Consider the following 23,886-nt stretch of genomic DNA (forward strand, 5'->3'; position numbering starts at 1 on the left):
CAGAGAGACTGACAGACAGAGAATGTGCTGTACATATATATTAAAGAAACAGTAAAAATAAACTATTTAAATATTTGTATCTTTCAGAGTGCAAAATCCAGTTTCAATGCACCAAAGCAAAGGCCAGAAATTCATGATTCAACAGAAAAACTACCACACTCAGACACAGATGCATGGAGTCGGACCCACCTTCAACCGGCCTATCCCACTTTCAGTAGGACACAACCCACTTTATGGTAAGTGCAGTATATTTTACAAATGCACGTTTGCATTTACCTGACACTTTGTCAAAGAGATTTGAATGACAAGTGACGTTTTGTTTTTGGATATTCAATGAGAGAGAGTATTGTATATATTAAATGAATGTATATGAATGAATTCATAATATGCCATTTCATAAAAGAAAAAGCACACAAGCTTGTGCATAATTTTTTTCCATCTGCTTCATGTCATGTAAATATTGGTCAGGAAACACAATGACGTCTCCCTTGCCTCCAGTATTACATGGCAAATAAACACAGATTTATGTTAAGTCAGGTTTATTTTGCCACCTGCCTTTATATGACACCCGTCCCTAAGATGCCACTTTCTATAAAAGTGACATATTGAGTAGATCCCAAGGCATCACTTTCTGTCTGTGGATGAATGAGATCAGCATCTTAAAGTGTTATTTCATGTATCGGTTTTTATTTTTTAACAAGTCTCGCTGACTGCGCACGAGGCTTTTCCAGCCTTCGGCGTTTGACGGAATGATGGATCACACAGCTTGGAGCGTTCTGTGAGGAGACTGACAGCACGTCTGAGACATTCAGCTCAGTGTTGACAACATTGTGACAGTGCAATTTCATTTATATAAAGCTGTTGTAGATAAGAACAATACAGTGACGACAGTACAGAGCATTTACAAGCACAAGGATATGAGTTTTAGACCCCACTGGAGGTCTCTCACACACACACTTCTGTGCTATTCTCTCATTTGTTGTAATTTTGTATCGCCGCAGGTCAGGCCTTTAGTTATGGTCCTATTGTTTTTTTCCGAGAGCTTCCTTTAGTTGAAATCATATAAAGACTTAAGTATTGCCTTCTGCGCTGCACTGTCGAAAGTGAGTTATTAGCCCCATTTTCTCTGGGTAATTTTAGATAAAAGCCAAGCCGTGAGGGACTGCAAGAACCAGAGAGAGAGAGAGAGAATAAAATGACAGAGCTTTACAATAAACGCTCATAGCAGGAAATGCTTTAAAAGACAGGTGAGAGGATTAGATACAGTAGTTATGTGAATGAAGGGACAGGGATGGCAGAACTAATGTGTGGCATGACATCCATTATTCCAGTTCTGGCCCTTGCAGACAGGTACCGTTACACAGTTATGGAGGAATTGTGCGAAGACAGACAGTGGATGGAGCTTCGGGCCTTAAAGGAGTGTTTATTGTAAATACACTCACCTAAAGGATTATTAGGAACACCATACTAATACTGCATTTGACCCCCTTTCACCTTCAGAACTGCTTTAATTCTACCTGCCATTAATTTAACAAGGTGCTGAAAGCCTTCTTTAGAAATGTTGGCCCATATTGATAGGATAGCATCTTGCAGTTGATGGAGATTTGTGGGATGCACATCCATCCCAAAGATGCTCTATTGGGTTGAGATCTGGTGATTGTGGGGGCCATTTTAGTACAGTGAACACATTGTCATGTTCAAGAAAACAATTTGAAATGATTTGAGCTTTGTGACATGGTGCATTATCCTGCTGGAAGTAGCCATCAGAGGATGGGTACATGGTGGTCATAAAGGGATGGACATGGTCAGAAACAATGCTCAGGTAGACCGTGGCATTTAAACGCTGCCCGATTGGCACTAAGGGGCCTAAAGTGTGCCAAGAAAATATCCCCCACACCATTACACCACCACCACCAGCCTGCACAGTGGTAACAAGGCATGATGGATCCATGTTCTCATTCTGTTTACACCAAATTCTGACTCTACATCTGAATGTCTCAACAGAAATCGAGACTCATCAGACCGGGCAATATTTTTCCAGTCTTTAACTGTCCAATTTTGGTGAGCTTGTGTAAATTGTAGCCTATTTTTCTTGTTTGTAATGGAGATGAGTGGTACCCGGTGGGGTCTTTTGCTGTTGTAGCCCATCTGCCACAAGGTTGTGCGTGTTGTGGCTTCACAAATGCTTTGCTGCATACCTTGGTTGTAATGAGTGTTTATTACAGTCAAAGTTGCTCTTCTATCAGCTTGAATTAGTCGGTCCATTCTCCTCTGACCTCTAGCATCAACAAGGCATTTTCGCCCACATGACTGCCGCATACTGGATGTTTCCCTTTTCACCCCATTCTTTGTAAACCCTAGAAATGGTTGTGCGTGAAAATCCCAGTAACTGAGCAGATTGTGAAATACTCAGATCAGCCCATCTGGCACCAACAACCATGCCACGCTCAAAATTGCTTAAATCACCTTTCTTTCCCATTCTGACATTCAGTTTGAAGTTCAGGAGATTGTCTTGACCAGGACCACACCCCTTAATGCATTGAAGCAACTGCCATGTTATTGGTTGATTAAATAATTGCATTAATGAGAAATTGAACAGGTGTTCACAATAATCCTTTAGGTGAGTGTACAACATACAATATTAAAAAAGGCAAATAATACGGAATACGTTCACATTGGTACCTGCACTGTCAGATTAGTCACTGGGGAAGTACTCTTTCAAAAAGTCTTTGCACCTAAAGAGTTCATATTTTACCTTGAGAGGTACATGTTGGCAACAGAGTGCATATTAGTACAAAAATGTACCTATTAGGACCTTTTAAAGGGTTCTGCCGCAATGATGGCTAGGGATTTTTTTTTTTACTGTGTTAGATAGTGAAGGTCAAAAGAATGAAAGGAACGGTTCGAGGTGAGGCTGAGGTCACACAACCTGATCTCACAGGTCAACATACCTATTTTGTTACCCATCCATTTGGTTGAAACAACCCAGCATTGGGTAATTTTTAACCCAGCTGTGTGATCTGTCCAATATGTACCTAGCATGGGTTAGAGTGTAAAATGTGAGTTATACAAAAATGTATGATTATTCGTAAAGAAAGCACGAATGAAACGCAAACCCCAACGTCATGGGGGCATAAAGTACTAAACGTACAAATGAGATTGTACCAATGTAGGCCTATATAAATTAGTTAAAACGGGTATGTATGTATTGCCATGACATTGTGTTGGTTTTGACATTTACACATGCTTTCTCTGTACATTTATATGAGTGCTATTGATGGAATGAGGTTCTGGTTGGGATCTCTGTGGATTAATGCACTGATCATCCCTGCCTTTCAATCTACCCATTGCTCGGATCTGCATAAATACCTGACATCCATCCCACACAACTATGCATTCACATCAAAGAGACAGGTTTCTAGAGGAGAGAGGTGTAACCGCATGGATGCGATCTAAGAGATGGGTGGTGCCAATGCAAGGGGAGGTGGTTGTACCGTCACAACAGCCCAGACTGCTCTGTAAAATGTAGCCAAAAGCCGTAAGGCTAGCGCAAGGAGGAGTCCGTGGGGTATTTGGTAACTGTTTTTGCACGGTTTTGCGGTCTTACATGCTGCTTCTCGTTGCTTTGAAACTCGGCCAAACCACACGCTGACTGGGTGTCTAATCAAACAGCCCGTTTAGAGGGAGACAGACTTTTACATATCACATTACATGATGTGGGTCTTAAGAGAAAACCATCTGATTGACTTACCATTGACCTGTTGCATTGCAGTTTTGGTTGAATTTGTAGATAAGCATAAGGAGGGATTTGAAAAGTTAGAGATTAATAGATAGCCATTATACATTAGGCCTACAGTATGTATTCCCCCTAATCATTTGAAATCAGGTCCTGAATATATTTTGGGGGCAAACTTGAGACTTTTAAGCAAAGCTCCCATCAATTCACTGTAGACTTGTAAGGGTAGGGTAAAGATTAGTCTGGACCAATGTTAATTTTATGCAAATCTGATAAACACGGTGTATAGTATGTCATGCCTTAAGTAGCCAAGCAAACATTCGTGTGTGTGGTTAGACTAGTTTCTCAATGTCTTGGCACTCGGTGAGGTTTATTCCACACCAAAGAAGACCTGTCAGCAGCCCAGTGTGTGTGTGGCACGTCTGGTAAATCCATTTGTCTTCTGTCATCTACTTCTCACTATGTTGTTGCATATTCTGGGATTGGTGTGTGTTTCAACACCCCCATACTAGGGCTAGGCAAAAAAATCTTTAATGTACAAAACAATTTTGATTCTTAAATCGCTGAAGCAATTTTTAAAGCCACAATATGTACGATTTTTGTAATAAATTATCCAAAAACCAGTGGCACAGTGTGATATATTTCATGGAGTGGTGTACTTACATTATCCCAAAAGTTTTGTAAAGCCAGAGAAATTTCTGTTTTAAATAATACTTCATCCTGTGTCTCCCTTGTAATTGTCGCCTTTTTAGTGAATTAAAATCCGTGCTTTTTTCAGTTTCAGTTGTTTAAGTTTTGTTTGTGCGCATCCGAATTGTGCAGCCGGCAAGCCACATCCCAAGGTTTCAGACAGACAGCGCTCAAATACTGGGTTTGTGCTTAAAGAACAAACATATATTTACACAAAATGATTTCAAAATGCTGTGATTATTGTTGTAAATGTAGTCTGTGTGTGAATGTGAACAATTCAGAACGAATGTGTAACAGTATATTAGATCCATGCATTACATGTAAGTCTTATGGCACTTTTCCATTGCATAGTACGGTTTGGGTCGGGTCAGCTTACTTTTGGGGGCTTTTCCACTGGGTGCAGTAGTGCCCGATATTTTTTCGTACCACATCGGTTGGGGTTCCAAGCGACCTGAGCTGATACCAAAACGTGATGCGAAAACACTGTAGATCACTGATTGGTCTGAAACCAGATCGTCACTACCAGCGTCATTGCTATAATGTAAAAGATTAACTTTACCTTCGTGCTAGCTTGCGCTGTCTCGTGTAAACATGTTGTCATCTGTGCTTTTCTGCAAGTTCCCAAACTCCCTTTTAGTGATGAATAACATCCACAGGTTGAGAATCAGGAACACCATACCAGTTTTTTCCAGACTTGCAGTTTGTGGCGGCACATTCGCGACGCACACTCCGCATATGCTTAAATGAGGCTCAGCGGAGCACGTCGAAAGACGCCATGGGTGTTTGTACAGAAACTGTCATGTGAGACAGAGGTAGTGATAAACGCAATGTGCAAACATCTATTTGTGGTAGTCAATTTAAGTTTTGTGGCGGACTGAGAAATAAATGAATGTGTGGGGATGTATAGCAGCAACAACGCTCTCACTTGTATGATGTCACAGCAATAGGCAGCGCAAATATAACGGCACGCCTATAATCCCTCCCACTCCGAAGTGTTACTAAACTTGATGGAAAAGCTAATCAAGCCAAAGTGAGGTGAGCTGACCCGACCTAAACCATGGGGTACTATGCAATGAAAAAGCGCCATTAAAGTGGCAGCACACCAAATAAATGTTTGCAACTTTTTAAAAACTTTTTAATGACGTATTGAAAAACAATCGATGTTGGACTGAATCGAACCGAAATCATTTTATTACAGGATTGAATCGAAATGCCAAATTGGTCATAACGTCCAGCCCTGCCTCATACACATACTGACTTACAGACATACTTACCCACAGAAGCCATAACTACTTTACTTTAGTCACTCAGTTCACAGATATACTATAGGGGTGTATGGTACTGTACAGTATAAATTATGTCTGTGTTTTGTCTGCAGTGAAATCGTTTGATCTTGGTCTTTAATGGATTTTTGTAACATGATGTGGGGTTCATTTTGATGGAGAACATAAGAGTGAACCTGCCATGTCTGGATGATAGGGGTGTGACGAGACACTTAATCCATGAAACGAGACGAAACACGAGATTGGGTTCACAAGAACGAGACGAGACGATGTTTTTACACTTTTTAAGAAACCCTCAATGATAAAATAAATGAATAAGAAACTGAAATCACATTATTTTTAAATGTTTTAACTAATCAAGGACTGGCCCTAACAATTATTTTGCTAACTGATAATGAAGTAATTTGTTATTTTGGGGTAATAAAAATAGACCCAAGTGAGCAGTAGCATTTAAAATTACATAATAATGAAGATGCAATAATAATTGGTTCAAATAAAGTATTAAAACCAAGCTACATTAAACAACATTTTGTGGCCTATAAATAAAAAGCATTATGTATGTTTTATAACAAAGGCCTGCAGGGGGTGATAGAGGACTCGTCTCGTAGACGCTGTCTTCACTTTCACTTTAGACGGAGAGAAACGCTTATTTTTAGTCAAACAATGTTTAAATCCATATTAATATTTAATATATGTCCATTTCTTTACACTAGAAATGATACAGCCACTCTCATTTTTTGAGCAAGAACATGCAGACATTAAATCATGTAAACGCTGTGTGAGGGTTTAATCTGCGGAGACACATCTGACACTGATCAACAGACAAACACAACGTGTCTCAGACTTCACACGAACGAACATTATTGGAAACCTAAACAAAAAAGCAAACGCAGTAAAAGACAAATATAATGCATGCACTGTAGAAAGCTGCATCCTCCGGAGGTCGCATATGCAGGCTGCATACGTCATCAAGGTTTATTTCAGATCATAACTGAGCATTACATTCACAAGTCGTGAGGATATTACAACAATTTGCGATTAACTAAATAATTAGTAACTTTATAATTGTTAATAGTCTCTAATAAGACAGTGATGACATTTAATGTCGCGAGATCTCGTCGCACGAGATCTCGTCACACCCCTACTGGATGACACCACCAAACCAGATAAAAGTGATTCTGTCATCATTTAGTTCACATGTGAATGTTTTTTTATTTTTGCGTTCCAGAAAAGAAAGCCAAACTGGGTTTTAAAAAAATCAAGGTGACTAAATGATGGCTGAATGTTCATATTTATGGGAATAGTTCCTTTAACAAGATGTCATTATAGATGATTGATGGAGGGTGAATGATAGAGGAGGCATGCAGAAAATCAGACAAGCGAACGATTAATCAAACACCGAGAGAGAGCGAGAGACAGAAAGCCAGAAAGGTCTGCAGATGCCCCTGCGTGTTAACTGCCTGGAAAATATTTGGTGAGTCGGTAACGCCAGGAGTTTAATCAGACTATAATGTAAATCACACACACAATAATAGCCTGTAATTACCCGAGGAGAGAAAAACAGGAGAAGAGAAAACGTCAAGGAGAGGAGAATAAAAAAGAAACAACATTGGTTAGCTGACTCTCACAAAGTTTGGTGGAAGTGACATCATAAAGGCTATTTTAGGCTATTTGTTTTCCCTGCAGTTTTCAGATGGAGGTGTGAAGAGTCAGTTTATGCTGGTAAGAGGAGGAGATGTCTGGAAAGACAAGGAGGTTGGATGTGAGATAGAAGGGAAGCACAGAAGTGAGATGGGACAAGCTGGCATGCAGATTTTTGTCTTTGCGTAGGGTTTGAAGTTGTGCAGCCACATCTGAATATTGCATGAAAAACTGGGGCTGATCCCAAAGTTGTTTGCTTGCGTCTCTCTCTCTCTCTGTGTGTGTTTCTCCCTCTCTATTTTTTCCTCCACTCACCTCCTTATGTTCCACAGACTGGAACAAAGTCTGTGAAAAGTAGAGGATAGATGAAAAATGAATCAGACAGTCACAGGGGAACACGTAGAAAAGACTAAGTGAAGACAAGACAACAGAAACACTTTTATCCCGTCTCCAGCCTCCCTCTCTCACTCGCTCGCTCGCTCTCTCCTGTTACTCTCTTAAGGCTGAACTCCTGAGCTGTTCTGTCAGACACTGCCTACGAGAGTGAGGGAAAGTCGTTCGAAGTCGTTCACGAAAACCATGCCATCCAGACTGACGTATTTTTCTCTTCTTTCTCTGCTGATGTCTGTGCTTTGCCGGGCCGCAGTGGGAAATCAAACCGGCCGGATCAAAGTGGTCTTCACCCCAACTATCTGCAAGATGACCTGCATTAACGGGCGCTGTCAGAACAGCTGCGAGCCGGGCAACACCACCACCATCATCAGCGAGAACGGGCACGCCACGGACACGCTCACCGCTCCCAACTTCAGAGTCGGTGAGTGACATCGTCTCATAGTACTCATAGTGCATTGTGGGAAGACTGGGCTTCAGTCCAAGTGTGTTGTGAGATGCAATGTGTTTTCATCTTCTTTATATAATTTCTTTATCTGCAACTGGACTTTGATAAGTGTGTGACTTGTGTTTGCTGAATACTGAACTGAGAACAGCTGGCCCTGGGCCTGTTACATCATGTCCAGCCTCAGACAGGTCTATAATTATGGCTGGTGTTTGGATGTGTTTCTAGTCGTAGTTCGAGGGAGTTTTCACTTGCCTGGCAGATATTGCGGAAAAGTTTAAGATGCTTTAGACCGTCTAAAAACGTACAAAGTGGACATTCTTGCTTATTTTACAGTGCTCTTAATTTTGTAATGACACAGCAAAACATCTTTCCACATTTCAGGCACATATTTTTGTAGCTTGCTTATCTGGAAAGAGCAGAATGGCTTCCTAACGGTTTTTAGTTGTGTAATCTATGTTAAGTCACAAGCTTAACTAGATCCTAATGGTATCACAGCTTGGTACTTGGGGTCACTTAGGGTCTCCAACACTTTATAACTTCAACTTGGGTATTCATAACATTAATATTATAATAAACTAGGTATAGTTTATATCCTGGTAGTATTGTTATCATTTTGGTACCCACTGACGTTTGAGTCATACTGTGTATGTGGATGCTCATGTGCATTAATGTAGACACAGTTGGTTTGTGAATGTATAGGGCGTTATAAACATTTGTGCATAAATGTAGCATAAAACTTGTCTATATATTCAACCAAAAGTACTGATGAGGAAAACATACAGTAGGTGGTATTGATATTGATATCAATAATAAAGAGATTTTACTTGAATGGATGTCTACCAGTAAAAGTTTGGTATTGTGACAACCCTAGTGGTTACATAATGCCACTTTCAAATCAAATTACACTGCGGACACAAGGGGAGCATTCAGCTTGGTCTGGCACACAGAAGATTGTTTTCATCAGTGGGTTTTGTCGTATGTACACAGCAGCTACAGATATTCCATATAAGAGGGTCAGGAAAGCTCAGAGGAGTAAGCGTTTTGACAGACGCTCCTGCGGATGGCCAGAATAGACGTAATTTAAACAGAGGTTGCGCTTGGTGCTAAGATCTCATTCTCTCTCTCTCTCCATCAAGTCATTTGTCTGAATGAGGTGAACGTCTGGAGTGGGTGAGTGTGTGAGGCCTTATAAGGAACGTAGAACGGCGTCTCAGCTCTGATCCAGACACAGCTGGGAGAGATTGCAGGCCGAGATCCAGCAGTGTGGAGACTGGAGACACACACACACACACATAGTCATTAGAGTTGGATCGATACCAAAGGTTTGGCTGTGTAACAATATAAACCTCTGGTACCTCGGTATTGATAGTGAGTTGATACTTTATGCAGCAAATAAAAGCCTTGTGCAAGCAATCAATAGATCAATTGGCTGTCTTATAAAATTACCAAAGTATTACCAAAGTATAAATCAATATGCAGCTTAATGATCGTTTAATGTAATTACATTGTAGGTGTAATCTATTATAGTAATGCATAAGATTCTCTATGTGCTGTGTAGTTTGATCTGTTTATTTCTCTGCCACTTCAACTCTAAGTGAGTCAAAATCATTGTCAGAGCACACAAACTGTATTCTTACTCTGTCAGTATACACTCACCTAAAGGATTATTAGGAACACCATACTTATACTGTGTTTGACCTCCTTTCGCCTTCAGAACTGCCTTAATTCTACATTGCATTGATTCAACAAGATGCTGAAAGCATTCTTTAGAAATGTTGGCCCATATTGATAGGATAGCATCTTGCAGTTGATGGAGATTTGTGGGATGCACATCCAGGGCACGAAGCTCTCGTTCCACTACATCTCAAAGATGCTCTATTGGGTTGAGATCTGGTGACTGTGGATGCCATTCTAGTACAGTGAACTCATTTTCATGTTTAAGAAACCAATTTGGAATAATTCGAGCTTTGTGACATGATGCATTATCCTGCTGGAAGTAGCCATCAGAGGATGGGTACATGGTGGTCATAAAGGGATGGACATGGTCAGAAACAATGCTTAGGTAGGTCGTGGCATTTAAACGATGCCCAATTGGCACTAAGGGGCCTAAAGTGTGCCAAGAAAACATCCCCCACACAATTACACCATCACCACCAGCCTGCACAGTGGTAACAAGGCATGATGGATCCATGTTCTCATTCTGTTTACGCTAAATTTAGACTCTACCATCTGAATTTTTCAACAGAAATTGAGACTCATCAGATCAGGCAACATTTTTAAGTCTTCAACTGTCCAATTTTGGGAGCTCTTGCAAATTGTTTACTCTTTTTCTTATTTGTAGGGGAGATGAGTGGTACCCGGTGGGGTCTTCTGCTGTTGTAGTCCATCCGCCTTAAGGTTGTGTGCGTTGTGGCGTCACAAATGCTTTGCTGCATACTTCAGTTGTAACGAGTGGTTATTTCAGTAAAAGTTGCTCTTCTATCAGCTTGAATCAGTCGGCCCATTCTCCTCTGACCTCTAGCATCAACAAGGCATTTTTCACCCACAGGACTGCCACATACTGGATGTTTTTCCCTTTTCATGCCATTCTTTTTAAACCCTAGAAATGGTTGTGCGTGAAAATCCCAGTAACGGAGCAGACTGTGAAATACTCAGACCAGCCCGTCTGGCACCAACAACCATGCCACGCTCAAAATTGCTTAAATCACCTTTCTTTCCCATTCTGACATTCAGTTTGGAGTTCAGGAGATTGTCTTGATCAGGACCACACCCCTAAATGCATTGAAGCAACTGCCATGTGATTGGTTGATTAGATAATTGCATTAATGAGAAATTAATGCAAGTGTTCCTAATAATCCTTTAGGTGAGTGTACGTTATTAAGCTGGTACACAAACTGTATACCTTTGTCACTGGGTCAAATCTTTCTTAATTCTGTGAGAGTTCTGGTCGATCAACCCTTTATTTCCTTTTATGTGTGTATAAACAATCATAAAGAATTTAAAAGCAGTTTGTTGATGACACCCAGTGGAAAAGATGGGTGTCATGATCATTGTCCCAGGACTGTAAAATATATGTTTAGGACATTAGCATGGTGGCCTATGGCCCGAGATTGCTATGATCAGCTCTAGAAAACAAGCCGGTTAAGATTTGCTAGTCAGCTGGGTTAACAGTGATGTTTTGATAAAAGATTTAGATGTCTATGTCCAAACGAAAAGGAGATGTAACTATGTGCAACTTCCCCTGCTTCCCAATATGCATACCATCTATTCTAAATAGTATTTGAAATTAGAATAAGTATGTCCAAAATCAAAGTGTGTTACAATTTGTATCCATAAAGTTCCCGGATGGTCTACCGTTTTAGCTAAAAATTTTAAGTGTAGATCCATGGACACTCAAACACCTGATATTACCCACAACTCAACGCAAGAGGGCGGAGTTTAGTTGTTTTACACATAATAACAAATTAAGTAAATGATGCGTCACTGAAACAATTAATTGAATTACAGAGTAAAAATTACATGACAAGTTATGAATGAAGAAATACTTGAATGCAAAGATGAGTTGTTGTCAGGTGTTGGGGAGACAGAAACCAGTAGCAGACAGCTCTTAAACAAAAGAGTTTATTAAATAACAAAAAACCTCCTGTGGGCAAACAATGACAATAATTCAAATATAAACAGGACAAGACAAGGCACACAAAAACAGTCCCTACAGATACACAACGATCCAGCACAAGACAGCAGACACAATGGCATTAAACAGGGGATAACTAAACTACGGAATGAGGACACACAGGTGAAACTAATAATTAATCATTAATAAGGAAACAAGGGGGGCGGGGTCAAGACTTAAGACAGGAGAGCACGAGGTACACAGGCCATGTGATTCTCCTCACAAAAACAAGACAACAATAAGGATTGTCATGATCCTGTCACAAGAAGCACATACAGGGCTGACAGGATCATGTTGTTTCCAGGAAACAGTACATTACATGACAAGACAAGACATAACAAAGACAAAGTCTACAGGGCAAGACAGTGCCAGACATCCGGACCCCCATGAGAAGAAACAGGACTCCAGTCTCCAAATGGACGTGGGCTTGGAATCCCACGGCCCTCTAGGCTCACTGACTGGGAACATTACTGCGGAGCCCGCCTACCAGTAACAGGCACCCAGAACTCCCCCTCCAAAGACCCGGCATTAACAGCACGCTGTCCGGGAAGCAGGAACTCCCTGCTCCCCCTCCACGCACTGGCACACACAGCAGCCGAGCCGGAGCTGGCACCTGTGGCTTACCGTCTCGGAACTTGCGCTCACGTCTCACCGTGACACAACCAGCTAATAATAATTAATAAGGAAACAAGGGGGCCGGGTCAAGATTTAGACAGGAGAGCCCGAGGTACACAAAAAATGCAGCATGAAGCTTAAATATCTTAATTATGCAAGTAAATACAACCTATCTTTTAAAGTTTTGACTTGTTTCACTTATGGCATTTTTCCATTGCATAGTACCCCACGGTTTGGTTCGGGTCAGGTTAGCTCTCCTCACTTTGGCGTGGTTAGCTTTTCCATAGAGTTTAGTATCACTTTGCAGTGGGAGGTATTATAGACGTGTCGTTATATTTGAGCTGCCTACTGCTGTGACATCATACAAGTGAGAGCGTCGTTGTACATTCCCATACATTTATTTATTTCTCGTCCGCAACAAAATTAAAATTGACCACCACAAATAGATGTTTGTTTGCACATTGCGGTTTTCACTACCTATGTCTCACATGACAGTTTCTGTACAAACACCCGTGAGCCTCATTAAAGTTGCATTTAAGCCTATATGCGAACGTGCTCGTCGCGAATGTTCCGCCACAAACTGCAAGTCTGGAAAAAATTGTCCCTGATTCTCAACCTGTGGATGTTTTTCATCGCTAAAAGGGATTTTGTGAACTTAAAGCAGAGCATAGATGACAACATGTTTGCTCAAGACAGCGCAAGCTAGCACGAAGGTAAAGCTAATATTTTACATTATAGCGATGACGCTGATAGTGATGATTCTCTCAGACCAATAAGTGATCTACAGTGTTTTCGCGTCACGTTTGATATCAGTTCGGATCGCTTGGAACCCCAAACGATGTGGTACGAAAAAAAAGTATCGGGTACTACGTACTACACCCAATGGAAAAGCTCCCAAAAGTAAGCTGACCCAACCCAAACTAAACCGAACCTTGGGGTACTGTGCAATGGAAAAGCGCCATTAATTTGTTAAGCTGATATGATATCATTTTTTACAGTGTGTTGATATGACTGGAGGAGATTGAAGCGCTCTAGTCCCACCTTCCAGTAAAAAGAGCCAATCTTCAACCCCAAAAAAAACGATATACACAGGGGGAGGGACTTTATCCATTTGCAGTATCTGACAAGTTTTGCTTTAGCAAGACCGGAAGGCGTTGCAAATATGGCTTTGCAGACTTCCTTACAAAGACTTGAATGTACCTGACGTCGTAAACACAACTTACCGGCTCGTAAATACGGTCAACCAGGAGGACTTGAACTCATCATTAAACAGGATTGCAACAGAAAATGATGTGATCATAATACAAAGTACAAGTACAAAATAAAAAATAAAAAAAAACAAAGAAGCCAAACACACATAATGCATCCTACTGTGTATGAAGTTGTGTATGAAAAGTTGTGAACATTATTTTTGGGGTAGACTTACACATACAAAATAAGAGAGATAATAAATCATTCATAAGTGATTGTCTGATCATTTGGATAATGAAGGGTAATGATGTTGAGGAGAGAAAAACACCTGAAGCTTATTTTGGGGTCGGCACAAGATTACCAGTGAATTAATGTACAAAATGTTTTCTGACATTTCAGTCTTTCCACCCAGAAATCGCAAGCTTTAATTTTCACAGTTGTGCTATAATGTTTATTCCACCAGAGATATTCAACAAAGTATCAAAATTGGGCCAGCCGCCACAGTCTCCCCTGCTGAAGGCTTTACTGCCAGGCCTCTCATTAGAGCGGCTCCCAGCTGTCAGCCTATCTGTTTGTTTCTGTGTATTTGTGTGTACTTCTGTAGTAAAACCACACTTGACAACTGAAAATCCTCTCATCATATATATATCTCATATAGTTTTTTTTCACCAATAAAGTATGTAAAAGCAGTCGAGTTTGTGTGAGTGAAAGTTAATGATCTGGGACTGGGGTTTGGGTGGCATCCTGCTCTCGCTTAATGACTTTACCACATTTCACTTGTTTACTGTTATCCTGTGCTTTGCCTCTTTTCCAGCATTTACTTGACTTACTAAGGAGAGTGTGTGTGATATAATGTTGATACACGAGTATGCCAGGCTGAGTTGGAATGGAGGGAATATGGAAATGTGTAAATTATGGTAGACTGTATGTATTTATATAAATACATGGGCAGTACAAGAGATTGAATTTGAGAAAATGTACTGTGTTTGTATGCATTCTTTGGTAAATGTGGGGTTACCAAGCCATAGTCTGGTTACAAATGTCCAAAACTTTACTTTGAGGACATCTGGACACATTATATTAATGTTTTTATGATAAATACATGCATAAGGTTTGGACAAGTGTGTATTCATTAATAGCTTCATATAAAATTACAGAAGTCTGTTATGTCTGAGTTTAGATGCTGTGTGTCTGACCGCAGTAAGTAGATGCGGTTTGGAGGAAATGACATCACGTTGTGCTAAGTGGGTGTGGTGGTCGTGACAGCCATGATGTTTTATTGAGCATTTAGCTTGATGAGTTCATGATGGCTAATTAAATTGTGTGGCTTTGGGTTTGGAACTTTTTTAAATGAATATCTGTTTGTGAATGGAAATGAATATAATGTCATTAATTTAGGGTCCCGTACCACAACGCAATCACATCACCATAAAATGTCAACCCGAGACATTTATTCATCTCAGCTATGGGAAAATTACACCCATTCATCATTTTAGTAGTATTAGTACTCCAGGAGTAAATGTGAAACTTAAGTACAATTTTGAACTTTCTGAAATATACTGTAAGCGAAAAAGAAAGTGGAAGATGTTTTTATGGCAGCATGAGCCGTCACCATAATTACATGTTGTGGTGGAAATGTGTCACTCAAAACTGTCATCACACGCCACTTTAAAGTTCCTCAATAGGAAGCACACTAATATGGGAAACACACACATACTTAAGCAAAAGCTGGGAATATCCAAACTGATGAAAAGTTTGTTTATCCAGCTGTGTGTGTTTGATTGTGTTTGTAATAAATTGTATGCGCCTCTAAACAAGAAGTGGTTGTTGAATGATATTTCACAGTGTCATGTGATATGTTTGTGATGACACATTTACTTTGTGTGTTTGTGTGTTTTAGTTGTTTGCCATTTACCCTGCATGAATGGAGGAAAATGCAGCGCTCGGGACAAGTGCCAGTGCCCACCCAACTTTACAGGAAAATTCTGCCAAATGCTAAATCCCAACGGTCACCAGGGGCAACAGACAGCGGTAAATGGGCAGAAGACACATGTCCACTCAACACACACTCTTCCCCTAACCTATGGCACTGGGCAAAACCAAGGTAACATTCCTAATATTTGTGTTTCGGTTTATAATCAGAATTAGTAATTTGGTTTTCGCAGGCTGTAGGGCTGGGCGGTATATCGAGTTTGGGTAATATATCAGTTTTTCCCAGAGATACAGTATGAGACATTATTGTCTATATCGGTATGGTTTGAAATGTCCATCCCTCTTTGCAACCAAAGCTTTACTAGAAATGTACAATGAGGTCAGATGTAATCTTTCCAAACAGCTGGCATGTTGTGCAGCTGTATATTTTCAAACAGGGAGGAAATACTTGTCTTTGATTTTGATTTTCATCATACGCTGTTTTAATAAAGGTAATTATTATTATTTTTTAGATTTATAAAAGACAGATCAGCGTATCAATTCTTTCTGAATAAACCTGAGTCATGAGCAAGCAACACACACAAAACATTATCCCACAATCTCTGGATAACTTATGATTCACTACATGTTCAGGCCGTTTACATTACATGCACTTACGCACCGATTGACAACAAAACACAGACATTTGATGCAGTTTTACATAGTGTTTTATCACTGGGACTGCCCTATTTCAACAAAATCCAGCATTAAAGGTTCAGTGTGTAATTTTTAGTGGCATCTAGTGGTGAGGTTGCGAATTGCAACCAACGGCTCAGTCCACTGCTCACCTCTTGCTTTTAAAACACATAAGAGAAGCTACGGTAGCCGTCACCGGTCAAACATGTCATTGTTGGAGAAAACTTAGTTAAGGGCTTCAGTAGAAACATGGCTGCACAAAATGGCAACTTCCATATAAGGGGATCCTCTGTGTATATAGATAAAATGTCTCATTCTAAGGCAATAAACACATACTGGTTCATTATGAAAGGTCTTTATACACCCCTGGTAATTTAGTTTTGTATATTATTTTGCATTTCTGTCAAGATATCCTTATAAAAATTACACACTGCACCTTTAAAGGAAAACACCATGTTTTTTTATATTTTACTATCTTCTTACCTCAAATTAGACTAATTAATGCATACCTATCTTTTTTCAATGCGTACACTTAATCTTTGTTCAGCGTGTCGTGAATGTGTTAGGATTTAGCCTAGCCCCATTCATTCCTTAGGATCCAAACAGGGATGAATTTAGAAGCCACCAAACACTTCCATGTTTTTCCTATTTAAAGACTGTTACATGAGTAGTTACACGAGTAAGTATGGTGGCACAAAATAAAACGTGGTGAATTTTTAAGCAGATAAAAACTATAAATATATAAATACTATATTGTATGGTGGAAGAGCACTTCGTTTGCACACTTCGACCTCGGGTGCAGTAATATTGATGGAGGTTTGAGCAAGAGGGGGAGTAGTCACGAGTGATGATGTTACTGCGCGCTGAGGTCGAAGTGCTGCAAACTAAGTGCCCATATAAGGACTTCCACTGTACTTCCTGCACTGAAATTGCCCATAAAAGAAACAAACCAAGATTGTTACGTATACATTTTTCATGTTCAAAAAATTTGTCATCTTCAATTTCTGAAATTGTATGAAACCCTGGCAAAGTGCATTCGGCACAGAAATACTCCATCACAAGTCCAACTGATTTTTTCTTTTGCCTACGTTTAGCATGAGGAATCCTACTCTTAAACAGTGTTAATAAGTCAGAATGCATAAAATAGCATTAGCAATTAGCAATAGCATTACTCCCTTCCCCCTTTAACATTTATTCTACTTTGTAGAAAATTCCGAGATATTTACTGTTCATCCCAAAATGACCAGATATGGATTTTGGTCAATTTTGTCCAGCCCTAACTGGCTCTGTAAGTGCTTATTTCATGGTTGTGTAATTCAGGTGATTGTGAAGCACTTCTCTATCTGTAGGTTTGGTGAATGTCCATGTAAAACATCCCCCAGAAGCTTCGGTTCAGATTCACCAGGTGTCTCCTGTGGACAGTAATGGGCAAGTGAAGAACTCACAGTCCAGCCACTCCTTCACCTACCACATCACCGAATCCAGCAGTAGTCAGAACATCCAGCACGGGCACAATCATGGCGGAGTTATTTACCCCAACCAACAAACATATCTCCAGTACCAGCCGGTGACATCCAAAAGCCAGCTGGGACGATGCTTCCAGGAGACCACTGGAATGCAGGTAAGAGAAATTATGTTTATCTCAGCTTCTTCTTTGTCTCTTTCTTTTTCTCTGCTCTATTTCTCACCTGCTCTAGTCTTTCTCTATTTCTGCCTTTATCTCCATGCTTTTGCTTCTATCTTCATGTCTCTACTATATCTATCTCCTACACTATAATTTTATCTCTAGCTATTCCTCTACTTATATCTCTATCTATGTCTTCCTCTGCTTATATCTCTGTATCTATTTCGAACTCTACCTTAATTACTTCTATCTCTACCTCATATCGGCCTTAAATGTATTTTAAACTAACTATAATGAGATTTTCATTGTTCAGCTATCATTGGATTATAAAAAGTAGAACATAAGAAGGCAAAATGAAAAGTGTGATTGGACACCATCCAAAACATTGTGATAAGAAGAGAACCGCAGGTCAAATTCTCAAAAGTTTTAACTTTGTTCTTGCTTTCTGCGTCAAAGAACAGCCATTTGTCTTCTGTTCCCATAGTTGTTCATCCATCAAGTTATTATTATCAGGTTCACCTCAATCTAAGTGTTGTGTGTTTACTTTCTCTAATCGTAAAGTGCCTTGGCCGTGTTTGCACCCGTTCAGACTTAATTTGCGACGTTGTCTTGTCTTGTCAGAAGAGAGGAGGGTGTTATCAGGCAGGGGAGATCTTGCTTTTTGGTAATGGCACTGTCGGCAGTTGTTTGCATGTGTCACATTGCTGTCTTTCAGAGTGGTTTTAGGTTCGTTGTTAGTTCGGCAGATTAGATTCAGCCAGGAAAAACGAATTAGTGCGTTGATCGGAGAAAATTGGGATTTGTAAAAGTTGTGCGTGAGCAGAATTATCTATGTGTGTGCGCTGAAGTGTGTAGATGTGTGTCTCATTATTTTGCAGATGAGTATCTGTCTCTTTCACTTTCAGGAACTCATTTGATTTGGATTTGATTGTGTTTTATTTCATTATAGTGTGGGAAAGCTCTGCCTGGCCTGTCTAAGCAGGATGTTTGCTGTGGGACGGTGGGAACATCATGGGGATTCCACAAATGCCAGAAATGTCCCAAAAAAACATGTAAGCCATTGTCTTACCTCTTACAGATGAACATCTCATTCTCTCTCACATACAAACATCTTTTTCACTCACAAACCCACTCTGACTTTCACAGAAACATCTCTCAAACACAACAATCTCTCTCAAGTTCAAACACAAATATTTCTCCCTCACTCTCACACATAAACATCTTTTACTCTTCCACTCAAACATCTTTCACTCTCACACTCAAATATATCTCACTCTGGAATATCTCACTCCCAAACACAAATATATCTCACTCTTACACACAAATATCTCACTCACACACAAAAACATCTATCAAACTCAATTATCTCACTTTCACAAACAAATATCTCTCACACAAACATATCTCACTCTCACACACAAACATCTTTCAGTCTTACACTCATGTCACACTCGAATATGTCACTCCCACACACAAATATCTCTCACTCGCACACAAACATTTCTCACTCTCACACACAAACATCATTCAGTCTTACACTCATGTCACATTCGAATATCTCACTCCCACACACAAATATCTCTCACTCTTACACACAAATATCTCACACATAAACATCTATCACGCTCAATTATCTCACTCTCACAAACAAATATCTCTCACACAAACATTTCTCACTCTCACACACACAAACATTGTTCAGTCTTACACTCATGTCACACTCGAATATTTCACTCCCACACACAAATATCTCTCACTCGCACACAAACATTTCTCACTCTCACACACAAACATCATTCAGTCTTACACTCATGTCACACTCGAATATCTCACTCCCACACACAAATATCTCTCACTCTTACACACAAATATCTCACACATAAACATCTATCACGCTCAATTATCTCACTCTCACAAACAAATATCTCTCACACAAACATTTCTCACTCTCACACACAAACATCGTTCAGTCTTACACTCATGTCACACTCGAATATCTCACTCCCACACACAAATATCTCTCACTCGCACACAAACATTTCTCACTCTCACACACAAACATCATTCAGTCTTACACTCATGTCACACTCGAATATCTCACTCCCACACACAAATATCTCTCACTCTTACACACAAATATCTCACACATAAACATCTATCACGCTCAATTATCTCACTCTCACAAACAAATATCTCTCACACAAACATTTCTCACTCTCACACACAAACATTGTTCAGTCTTACACTCATGTCACACTCGGATATCTCACTTCCACACACAAATATCTCTCACTCGCACACAAAAAATGTTCACTCTCACACACAAACATCTTTCAGTCTTACACTTATGTCACACTCGAATATTTCACTCCCACACACAAATATCTCTCACTCGCACACAAACATATCTCATACACAAATATATCTTATATTGAAATATCTCACTCCCACACACAAATATCTCACACACAAACACACATCTCTCACAGTGAAGCATCTTTTACTCTCACATATCAACATATTTCACTCTCACACTCAGATCTCTCACACACAAACATCTCTGTAACTCACACACACAAACATCACTCAACTCACACTTAATTATCTCACTTTCACAAACAAATATCTCTCACACAAACATATCTCACTCTCACACACAAACATCTTTCAGTCTTACACTTAAATATCTCTCACACCAAATATCTCACTCCCACACACAAATATCTTTCACTCAAACACAAACATATCTCACTCTCAAACACAATTATCTCACTCTCACAAACAAATATATCTCACACAAACATTTCTCACTCTCACGCACAAACATCATTCAGTCTTACACTCATGTCACACTCGAATATCTCACTCCCACACACAAATATCTCTCACTCTTACACACAAATATCTCACACATAAACATCTATCACGCTCAGTTATCTCACTCTCACAAACAAATATCTCTCACACAAACAGTCACTCTCACACATAAAGATCTCTCACACTCAGATCTCTCACACACAAACATCTCTGTAACTCACACACACAAACATCACTTAACTCACACTTGATTATCTCACTCTCACAAACAAATATCTCTCACACAAACATATCTCACTCTCACACACAAACATCTTTCAGTCTTACACTCATGTCACACTCGAATATCTCACTCCCACACACAAATATCTCTCACTCTTACACACAAATATCTCACACATAAACATCTATCACGCTCAATTATCTCACTCTCACAAACAAATATCTCTCACACAAACAGTCACTCTCACACATAAAGATCTCTCACACTCAGATCTCTCACACACAAACATCTCTGTAACTCACACACACAAACATCACTCAACTCACACTTAATTATCTCACTTTCACAAACAAATATCTCTCACACAAACATATCTCACTCTCACACACAAACATCTTTCAGTCTTACACTCAAATATCTCTCACACCAAATATCTCACTCCCACACACAAATATCTTTCACTCGAACACAAACATATCTCACTCTCACACACAAATATCTCACTCTCACATTCAAATATCTCACTCTCACACACACATATCTCACTCTCACACAAAAAATATCTCACTCTCACACATAAATATCTCACTCTCACTCTCTATGGTCCCCACAACGTGATAATTACCAGGTACACACACACACACACACACACACACACACACACACACACATATATCTCACTCTCAGACACAGACTAAGAATTCTTAAATTGAGATAAGTGGTTTGAGATTTTAAGTCTTGTTTACTGAAATAAATTATGAAATTTAAGAAGTTTATGCTTAAAACAAGTAAAAAATATATGCCAGTGGGGTAAGAAAAATAAACTTACATTTAAGTTTATTGAATTACGTTGAAACTGGAATTAAGATTTTTTTCCTTACCCCACTGGCAGATATTTTTACTGGTTCTAAGTATAAACCTGTTGATTTTCATAATTTAGACTTTCATAACAAGACTTCATATTTTAAGCCACTTTATTTATCTCAAATTTATTTTAAATTTATCTCAATTTAAGAATTCTTTGTTATTTATACTGGAAAACAAAACAAAACTAAGTAAGACATAAATTTTTTGCAGTGCTCTCACACAAACATCTTTCACTATTACACACAAACGCCTCTCACACTCAAATATATCACACACAAATACAGTGGGGAAATAAGTATTGAACGCATCAACATTTTTTCAGTACATCTATTTCCAATGAGGTTATTCACGTGAAATTTTTTATCAGACATCAGTATTATCTCAGGAAATCCACAAATATAAAGAATTCACAACATTACAGTCCATAAATAAAGTTATGACAAAGGAAAAAAGTATTGAACACATTAAGATAAAGCTAGACACCTAGGCAAGGTACCAGCAAATCCATAAGCATTTAGAAAGTAATATTATATTTCCTATCTGTGCAAATTATTATCAGCTGGGTTAGTAAATTGATGAGCTATAAAAGGCTTTTCGTTACCAAAGTGTCACACAAGAAACATCTCATGATGGGTAAAAGCAAAGAGCACCCCCAAGACATTAGCAATCTTGTTGTTGCGAAACATATTAATGTATCAGATACAGATGTATTTGTAATCTTCCTGTAAGCACCATTGGGGCCATGATTCGCAAGTGGAAGCAACATCACTCTATCATCAACCGGCCATGTATAGGAGCTCCTTGCAAAATTTCTGACCAAGGAGTCAGAAGAATAGTTGGAATACCCCACTGTATCTTTCACACACAAACATCTCTGTAATGCACAAATACAAATGTCTCTCACACGAACATATCTTACTATCACACACAAACATCTCTCACACAAAATTTCTTATTTTTCCACACAGGGGCTGTTTCCCGGACAGGGCTTATCCTAGTCCCAGACTGAAATCCATGTTTGAGCTGATTTAATTTAAAAACACCTTGCACTGACATACCTTAACATACATCAGTGCTATTGTTTTGTCTCAAGATGCACACCAGTAATGTAATTTTCTAGGATATGTTTGTAAAAACAGCTTAAATGTCTTAGGCCTAGTCCTAAATTAATCTAAACCCTGTCCAGGAAACTGCCTTTCAAACATGTCTCACCCTTGCTTGTGCTTAAAACAAGCAAAATTATCTGCCAAAAAATAGCTTGAATTAAGTGTTAAACTAAAAAGAAAACTTGTTTCAAGATCTTTTCTCACCCCATTGGCAGATATTTTGCTTGTTTTAAATTTGTCACTTAAATTGTATATTTTTTTGTCTAAAAAATAACACAAATTAGCGTCGCACACCTGAAGTCAATACATAGGTGCGTAGGATAAGACAACAAAAAGTCTCAAAATATACAAAGAACAATTCCCGCACACTATCTGCTTGCTGAAAAAAACTTTTTTATTTTTTTAATGAAAGTTGCGTTGCTTTTTTTTAATGAAAGTTGCGTTGCAACATTTCGATCAACTGATCTTCATCAGGCAACTCAAGTTGCCTGATGAAGATCAGTTGATCGAAACGTTGCAACGCGACTTTCATTCAAAAAAAGCAACGCAACTTTCATTTAAAAAAAAAATTCAGCAAGCAGATAGTGTGCGGGAATTGTTCTTTGTCTATATCCTAAACTTATTTTCTTAGGTCATTTTGCTCATCAAGAAAAAGCATCTTAGTTTAAGAATTTTTAAATATTTTTACTGAAAACAAGACAAAAATACTAAGTAAGAAATTCAACTGTACATTGTAAAATTGGTAAAAAACAATAGTTTGATTAAAATAATATACACACTTATACAGTGTTCAAAGTCTATTTGTTAGGCCTCAGATGATGTAAAACACTTGCAGTACATGATTTTAGAGCTCAGCCGAGAATTAAAAAAACTGAAAGCATTATTCATCTGAGGCCCAGTCTTGATTCTTACTATCACTGAAAGTAAGAGTTGGGGTTTCGTTTTAAAACCATTTGAGCTGATGTCAAACCTCTG

At 39.1% G+C, this 23,886-nt stretch overlaps 1 protein-coding gene across 1 annotated transcript in view; it reads left to right on the forward strand.

Moving 5' to 3' along the window:
• ltbp1 (latent transforming growth factor beta binding protein 1) overlaps positions 1-23,886 on the forward strand; it is a 132,654-nt gene that overhangs the window by 49,732 nt on the left and 59,036 nt on the right. Inside the window, exons 4-8 of the mRNA XM_073869399.1 lie at positions 88-236; positions 7,997-8,164; positions 15,568-15,771; positions 17,624-17,895; positions 18,848-18,950. Coding sequence (XP_073725500.1) covers positions 88-236; positions 7,997-8,164; positions 15,568-15,771; positions 17,624-17,895; positions 18,848-18,950 — 896 coding nt within the window. The remainder of the gene's footprint in view (positions 1-87; positions 237-7,996; positions 8,165-15,567; positions 15,772-17,623; positions 17,896-18,847; positions 18,951-23,886) is intronic.

Source organism: Misgurnus anguillicaudatus, chromosome 7, assembly GCF_027580225.2.
Source record: "Misgurnus anguillicaudatus chromosome 7, ASM2758022v2, whole genome shotgun sequence".
Classification (NCBI taxonomy): Eukaryota; Metazoa; Chordata; class Actinopteri; order Cypriniformes; family Cobitidae; genus Misgurnus; species Misgurnus anguillicaudatus.